This window comes from Salmo trutta, unplaced genomic scaffold (assembly GCF_901001165.1).
Source record: "Salmo trutta unplaced genomic scaffold, fSalTru1.1, whole genome shotgun sequence".
NCBI lineage: Eukaryota > Metazoa > Chordata > Actinopteri > Salmoniformes > Salmonidae > Salmo > Salmo trutta.
Window position 1 is genome coordinate 46,589 of NW_021822768.1, and position 8,862 is coordinate 55,450.

General features: G+C 44.0%; 1 protein-coding gene across 1 annotated transcript in view; it reads left to right on the plus strand.

The window, feature by feature from the left end:
* Window positions 1-980: 980 nt before the first annotated feature.
* LOC115184254 (regulator of G-protein signaling 12) overlaps window positions 981-8,862 on the plus strand; it is an 8,822-nt gene continuing 940 nt past the window's right edge. Inside the window, exons 1-5 of the mRNA XM_029745290.1 lie at window positions 981-1,657; window positions 2,791-4,221; window positions 4,468-4,694; window positions 6,082-6,279; window positions 7,151-7,390. Coding sequence (XP_029601150.1) covers window positions 3,519-4,221; window positions 4,468-4,694; window positions 6,082-6,279; window positions 7,151-7,390 — 1,368 coding nt within the window. The 5' untranslated portion in view covers window positions 981-1,657; window positions 2,791-3,518. The remainder of the gene's footprint in view (window positions 1,658-2,790; window positions 4,222-4,467; window positions 4,695-6,081; window positions 6,280-7,150; window positions 7,391-8,862) is intronic.

Sequence of the window (8,862 nt, forward strand, 5' to 3'; positions counted from 1 at the left end):
CAGGTTATATTATCTCCATTAGTATTACTGTCAGGTTATATTATCTCCATCATCAGTATTACTGTCAAGATATTTTATCTCCATCAGTATTACTGTCAGGTTATATTATCTCCATCATCAGTATTACTGCCAGGTTATATTATCTCCATCAGTACTACTGTCAGGTTATATTATCTCCATCATCAGTATTACTGTCAGGTTATATTATCTCCATCAGTATTACTGTCAGGTTATATTATCTCCATCAGTATTACTGTCAGGTTATATTATCTCCATCAGTATTACTGTCAGGTTATATTATCTCCATCAGTATTACTGTCAGGTTATATTATCTCCATCAGTATTACTGTCAGGTTATATTATCTCCATCATCAGTATTACTGTCCTGTTATATTATCTCCATCAGTATTACTGTCAGGTTATATTATCTCCATCATCAGTATTACTGTCAGGTTATATTATCTCCATTAGTATTACTGTCAGGTTATATTATCTCCATTAGTATTACTGTCAGGTTATATTATCTCCATTAGTATTACTGTCCTGTTATATTATCTCCATCAGTATTACTGTCAGGTTATATTATCTCCATCAGTATTACTGTCCTGTTATATTATCTCCATTAGTATTACTGTCCTGTTATATTCTCTCATCATCTGTAACTACCAGTTGCTCCCAATTCTCCAGACCAGTACCCTCCTCCCGTCCTCCCGTCCTCCCCAAACACACACACACCTCCTTTTTAAGTCTTTCTTCAGCAGCTGGTAGTGAGTGGTCTTTCCTTTGTTTACAGTGCTTACTGCTAACCTAACCATGGGATCAGACTGAACATACTTGGGTCCGCATTTATGAACTGTAAGCAATTTTAAACACTTTTTTTTAAAACTGGATAGCTAGCTAGTTACATAGCCACGGTAAACTTCTCTATATGGATTGAAGTTTTTCCATTTATGGCTAACAAATGCATTGGCCAGGTGGTGGATTGAGGATATTGAACAGAGAAAAACAAAACGTTTAAGTTAACGTTATAGCTATTATATTTAGTTAGTTAATTAGCTATACGCATGATATATTACTAGATGTAAACAGTAAGCAACATAGATTAGCAGAATTAGCCATCTGGCTAGCGAATAAACTAGGCTGAACCGGTAGCTAACCATGACAACGGCAGCGATACCGTTACACTTTAGCCAGCTGTTCTAATCGCCTTGGAAAACAATGTATAGCTTTCTTTCCTCTGTATCGTCTGCAAACACATTCCGGAGAATGCCACGGTCTTGTGTAGTCTTTAACTATAATTGTGTGTGAAAGATATAACCTTTTGGGTGAATGTCATTTTCATGTTATTAACATTGGATTTGAATTCGGCCACCTGTAGCATACTATACTTTTGTTGCTAGCCGATTCTCAATCAAACTTTAATCATTCTAGCTAGTTTTTTTTTTTTTGTACTTCGGCGAACAGTTCTGACTATGATTGACAGTCATGTAAACCAATGACAGGACAGTAAAGTTTTGTGTACACTATCGTTGCCATGGTTACTCGTTGACATTACAAGATTCTGGAAAACGGAGGCGGGTCAGTAGTTAAGCACGGGTGGATGCACTTTCTAGGTGTATGGATTTTTGACCAGCAATTTACGGACAATAATTACAAAGTTTGTAAACTATCTTTATGTTCATTATAAACACAAAGACTGAAGCCTAAATGACGAAAGTGCAGTGCTAGTAATACAATTAACAACTTGTAATTTTTCGTTATCATCTTAGTTTGTTAGATACGCTTGCTATAGCTACCTAGCTAGCTACTGTAGCCAGCTAACGTTAAAACTAAGTTAGCTCTCTGTTCTCGTCCTCTCATGCAAACAAGCTGCTAGCTAGTTCTCTCTTTGACTAAGTTTAGCTCAGTTGTAGGTTTATCAGCAGTTAGTAAACATAGAGGGTGAGGAGAGGAGGCTCTCTTGTTGCCACGCAACTGTATGACCTCCTGTCTTCAACACCTGTGGAAAGGTGAGTCGTGAGTAACCGCCCTCGGTTTTGAAATCATCCTTCCCATTGGACAAGCGTCTTCTAACCCCACCCCACGGGCCGGTGTGGTTTTATGTCGGTGGTTGAGGTGCTTCCGTTCACCAAGGGGTGTTGTACAACGCAGTATTCCTTCCATGGCGTTTAAAATTACTTTGGTGTTTATTTATCTCATAGTTATTTCCTTTATATGACTTTTTGAAGAAGTGTACACTTGGGGACCTTCTCTTCTTTCCTGCATGGCTATAACATTTTACATTTTAGTCATTTAGCAGACGCTCTTATCCAGAGCGACTTACAGTGAATGCATACATTTCATACATTTTTAATTTTTTTTGTACTGGCCCCCGTGGGAATCGAACCCACAACCCTGGCGTTGCACACACCATGCTGGCGTTGCAAACACCATGCTCTACCAACTGAGCCACAGGGAAGTGCTTCCCAAATGTCTCGTTGAGTACCCCCAACCGTTCAACTTATTTGATGTATTCCAGTGCTATTCTACTGGTCAACTAAGCACCAAGACCTTCATCGGTAAAAATAAACTGGAACACATCCAATGAATGTGGAACAGCTGGGGGTACTCAAGGAGAGGTTTGGGAAACACTGCTACCAACCCCAATGGTACTGTGCTGACTCAGATGTGTTCCTTTCAGGCATGTGACTTGATTGTTGTTATTTTGTCTCCTGTCCTCTGTGTGTTGTATTGGCTACCATCACTCACAATGAGCCCTTGGTGCTGTTTGTCCCTCCTGTCTCTCCGTAGGTGACCACTGCCTGACCTGTGACAAGTCACATCATCCTCAGAGAGTGGCACCAGCATGGCAGGGCTGGCGTTGGAGTGGAGGGGCTGACGTCATGCTCTCACCGTCCTGACAAATCCCTCAGTACTAGAACGAGAGAGGGAGGAAAAGCCTTAGAGGGAGACAGACAGCCCTTGACAGTGGAACGAGAGAGAGAGAGGATAGAGAAGAAGGGAAAAAGAAGGGAGGAGAGGAGAGCGATTAAGCCTCATCAAAAGAAACAAACAGTTCTCTTTCACAATAAATCTCATTGACTTACCATGCCAGTAAAGCTCATTGAATGGAATTGAGACTACAAAAGTCACATCAGGCTTTTCAACCTCTCTCCTCTTTCCTGGTTGTTGTTCTAGGCCCAAATTACAATATGATCTCAGTCAACTTACCTGGTAACATAAGGGTTGGATAAATAACATCAGTCAACTTACCTGGTAACATAAGGGTTGGATAAATAACATCAGTCAACTTACCTGGTAACATAAGGGTTAGATAAATAACATCAGTCAACTTACCTGGTAACATAAGGGTTGGATAAATAACATCAGTCAACTTACCTGGTAACATAAGGGTTAGATAAATAACATCAGTCAACTTACCTGGTAACATAAGGGTTGGATAAATAACGTCAGTCAACTTACCTGGTAACATAAGGGTTGGATAAATAACATTGAATAACAGAACAAGAGTCAAAACAATGTTCAGACAGACGGACACCTCGTCCAAGAGACGTCATGGGGGTCTCACAACCTTACCCTCGCCTCCTCACCCCCACCAGGGTGGGCGTATCCGGGGGGTGGAGGTGGCCCGGGGGAGGGCAGGGTATGGGTTCACCCTCTCTGGCCAGGGCCCCTGTGTCCTCAACTGCATTCTAAAAGGAAGTCCGGCGGACTACGTGGGTCTCCGCTCCGGTGACCACATCCTGTCCGTGAACGACATAAACGTCTCCATGGCTTCGCACGAGGACGTCGTCAAGCTGATTGGCCGATGCACAGGGGTTCTGCATCTGGTCGTCGCCGAGGGAGACCGGGGAGGCCGTCGTCACGGACACGGTGGTACCAACCGCAACCGTCGCCACGGAAACAATTCAGGAAGTCCAGCCGGAGGAGCGGCAGCCGCAGCGGACTCGTGCTCCAGCGACGAGGAGTTGTGTGGTTTCCATAACAGCAGCGGAGGTGGAAACAACAAAAACGTGAAGCCCGGTTCTCGTGGTAACAGTGCCAGCGGTGGTGGTGGTGGTGGAGGTGGAGGAGGGGGTGGTGGTTGGTTCAAGCCCAAGCTGGACTCTAAGACCCTGGGTATTAACAGGGCAGAGAGGGTGGTGGCGGAGATGCAGTCTGGAGGAATATTTAACATGATCTTTGACAACTCTTCACACTCCTCCAGCAGCTCAGAGAAAGGTAGCAATCGACCTGTTTTAATATAGCATGGTTTTTTAATATACTGTATCACATCACATTTTGGGCTGGTTTCCCGGACACAGTTTAATGGAGATTCTCAATTGAAAATGCTTTTTAGTCCAGGACTAACTAGGCTTAATCTGTGTCTGGTAAACTGGCCCTTTATGTGTGTTTCTGCATAATGTACCACCATGCTCAAATAAACTAACCCTAAACCTTACCTTGACCCTAAACCTAATCCTAAAGACAGGGTCATCGCTCCTCCTCCTCCTCTCCGTGCCTCCTCTTCCTCGTCTGCGTCGACCAAGCCTGCGAGGCCCCTGTCAGAGCCAGAGTTCCCCCCGTACCATAAGGGCCGGGGCCGGTCCCACAGCAACCCCAACCTGCTCTCTGAGGAGGAGATGGACAGGGTTCTAATGTCCGACGACTCAGTGTTCCTGGACGGGTTCCATCTGCAGGAGGCAGAGCTCCAGGTGAGTACTAACATGCCAGGTGGGTGGGTGGGTGGGTTGGTGGTTGTGTGGGTGGGATTTGTCCCAAAAGGCACTACGTTCCCTGTATAGTGCATTACTGTTGACCAGAGCCCTACACAACTAAATTATCAGCTAGGTTTAATACCCACACAGCTACATTATCAGCTAGGTTTGATACCCACACAGCTACATTATCAGCTAGGTATGATACCCACACAGCTACATTATCAGCTAGGTTTGATACCCACACAGCTACATTATCAGCTAGGTTTGATAACCACACAGCTACACTATCAGCTAGGTTTGATACCCACACAGCTACATTATCAGCTAGGTATGATACCCACACAACTACATTATCAGCTAGGTTTGATACCCACACAACTACATTATCAGCTAGGTATGATACCCACACAGCTACATTATCAGCTAGGTTTGATACCCACACAACTACATTATCAGCTAGGTATGATACCCACACAGCTACATTATCAGCTAGGTTTGATACCCACACAGCTACATTATCAGCTAGGTTTGATAACCACACAACTACACTATCAGCTAGGTTTGATACCCACACAGCTACATTATCAGCTAGGTTTGATACCCACACAGCTACATTATCAGCTAGGTTTGATACCCACACAGCTACATTATCAGCTAGGTTTGATACCCACACAGCTACATTATCAGCTAGGTATGATACCCACACAGCTACATTATCAGCTAGGTTTGATACCCGCACAACTACATTATCAGCTAGGTTTGATACCCACACAGCTACATTATCAGCTAGGTTTGATACCCACACAACTACATTATCAGCTAGGTTTGATACCCACACAACTACATTATCAGCTAGGTATGATACCCACACAACTAAATTATCAGCTAGGTTTAATACCCACACAGCTACACTATCAGCTAGGTTTGATACCCACACAACTACATTATCAGCTAGGTTTGATACCCAAACAGCTACATTATCAGCTAGGTTTGATACCCACACAGCTACATTATCAGCTAGTTATGATACCCACACAACTACATTATCAGCTAGGTATGATACCCACACAGCTACATTATCAGCTAGGTTTGATACCCGCACAACTACATTATCAGCTAGGTTTGATACCCACACAGCTACATTATCAGCTAGGTTTGATAACCACAAAACTACATTATCAGCTAGGTTTGATACCCACACAACTACATTATCAGCTAGGTTTGATACCCACACAACTACATTATCAGCTAGGTTTGATACCCACACAACTACATTATCAGCTAGGTATGATACCTACGCAGCTACATTATCAGCTAGGTTTTACATCAGTGAATGTTGTAGTAATGTTTTTACAATATATTTTGTCTCTCCACCTTCCAGGTGGAGGTGGAAGGGGAGGACTTCTGCCTGGAGCCCAGTGAGGGTATCCTGAACGTGGGTATGATGGTAGGGTACCTGGGCTCCATAGAGCTGGCCTCTACAGGAGCTAGTCTGGAGAGTGACAGTCTGCAGGCCATCAGAGGAAGCATGAGACGACTCAGGGCTGAACAGAAGATACACTCCCTGGTCCTCATGAAGGTACGGGTCGCTTTGGATTGATTGAATGGTTGGTTGGTGGGTTAGTTGATTGGTGGGTTGGTTGGTTTATTGAATGGTTGGTTTGTTAGTTGATTGATTGATTGGTTGGTTGATTGGTGGGTTGGTTGGTTGGTTTATTGATTGAATGGTTGGTTGGTTAATTGATTGAATGGTTGGTTGATTGGTTGGTTTGGTTTGGTTGGTTGATTGAATGGTTGGTTGATTGAATGGTTGGTTGATTGCTTAGTTGATTGGTGGGTTGGTTTATTGAATGGTTGGTTGGTTAGTTGATTGATTGGTTGGTTGGTTAGTTGATTGGTGGGTTGGTTGGTTAGTTGATTGAATGGTTGGTTGGTTGGTTGGTTTGGGTTGGTTCGTTGATTGAATGGTTAGTTGATTGGTTAGTTGATTGGTGGGTTGGTTTGTGTTTGAATGGTTGGTTGATTGGTTGGTTGATTGAATGGTTGGTTGATTGGTTAGTTGATTGGTTGGTTGGTTTATTGATTGAATGGTTGGTTGGATAGTTGATTGGTGGGTTGGTTAATTGATTGAATGGTTGGTTTGGGTTGGTTCATTGATTGGTGGGTTGGTTTATTGATTGAATGGTTGGTTGGTTGGTTTGGGTTGGTTCATTGAGATGTTTAGATGTCATATGGTTGGTTCATTGAGATGTTTAGATGTCATGTCACTAAATTGTACTTTGACCCTGTGCTCTAACCTGTGGGTGGGTCTCGGGTCGTTGTTGCAAAAACCAACAATCTCTGTTTCCTCGGGAAAGAAGGACAATAAAGTGTTCTTCTTCTTGGAATAGAGGACGGTGTGTTTCTAAAATAGAAGGGATTGTATTTTTGTTATATGTTGTTCTTCCCAGGTGATGCACGATTGTGTGCGGCTGTGCAGTGACAGGAGACAGGTCCTTGCTACCTACCCTGCCGAGAAGCTAGCCTTCAGCGCCTGTTGCCCCGACGACCGACGCTTCTTCGGACTGGTCACCATGCAGGCTACCCATGACGACGACGGTCACTCTGGCAATGGTAACCGGGAGGAAGAGGGCGGGCTGAGGACTTCCTGTCACGTGTTCATAGTCGACCCGGAACTCTGTCATCACCAGGTAGGGTTGGACATAAGGTCTAAGAAGAAAGAATACCCACAAACTGTTTCAATGCTCTCCAGCTAATAATAACATTCATATTAAACTGACAGATTTGAACATTTACAAACATACCATTTATGAAACTTTAGAAGTTATTTTGAATATTTTTGAGGGGGTCCTATTATCCTGGGCCCGGTTTCCCAAAAGCATCTTAAGGCTAAGTTCATGGTTAGAACCTTCGTAGGAGCATCGTTAAAACTCCCAGCTGTTTCCCAAACCCATCGTTATTAAGGTTGCACTTGAAAACAGTCGTAGTCTAACACCTGCCTCAGACCACTGGTAGTCTAACACCTGCCTCAGACCACTGGTAGTCTAACACCTGCCTCAGACCACTGGTAGTCTAACACCTGCCTCAGACCACCGGTAGTCTAACACCTGCCTCAGACCACCGGTAGTCTAACACCTGCCTCAGTCTAACACCTGCCTCAGTCCACTGGTAGTCTAACACCTGCCTCAGACCACCGGTAGTCTAACACCTGCCTCAGACCACCGGTAGTCTAACACCTGCCTCAGTCTAACACCTGCCTCAGTCCACTGGTAGTCTAACACCTGCCTCAGACCACTGGTAGTCTAACACCTGCCTCAGTCCACTGGTAGTCTAACACCTGCCTCAGACCACCGGTAGTCTAACACCTGCCTCAGACCACCGGTAGTCTAACACCTGCCTCAGACCACTGGTAGTCTAATACCTGCCTCAGACCACCGGTAGTCTAACACCTGCCTCAGACCACTGGTAGTCTAACACCTGCCTCAGACCGTGTTAGACTACCAGTGGACTGAGGCAGGTGTTAGACTACCACTGGTAGTCTAACACCTGCCTCAGTCCACTGGTAGTCTAACACCTGCCTCAGTCCACTGGTAGTCTAACACCTGCCTCAGACCACTGGTAGTCTAACACCTGCCTCAGTCCACTGGTAGTCTAACACCTGCCTCAGTCCACTGGTAGTCTAACACCTGCCTCAGTCCACTGGTAGTCTAACACCTGCCTCAGACCACGCGTGGAACAGCTGAATGTGTAGTTAGATGGTTTTTTGCCCTCCCGCGTCATTTAATACACAGACGACCTCCACTAAACATAGAATCACATGGTTTATCCGTCTCTGCGTGACCGCAGATAAGTTCAGAACAAAATTGACAAACAAATACAAAGTTGCCAATTCTTTTGCGATTGATACAAACAAGCAACGTATAAAAATATGCTTCGAATGAAAACCCAGATGACTGTATTAAAATAGATATAAACTAGGCTGTAGGACTATTACAGTCGTATTGAAAATACATTTGATGTTCAATCAATTTACTTTTATTTTGCTACTTGTAGGCTACTGTCTGTAATTTGTCTCAGTATATTTCATGATGTGTAGCCTAACATCTGTGCAATGATGATGTGCCAAATCTGTGATTTAATGCATTTTTATTGGTTAAGCATT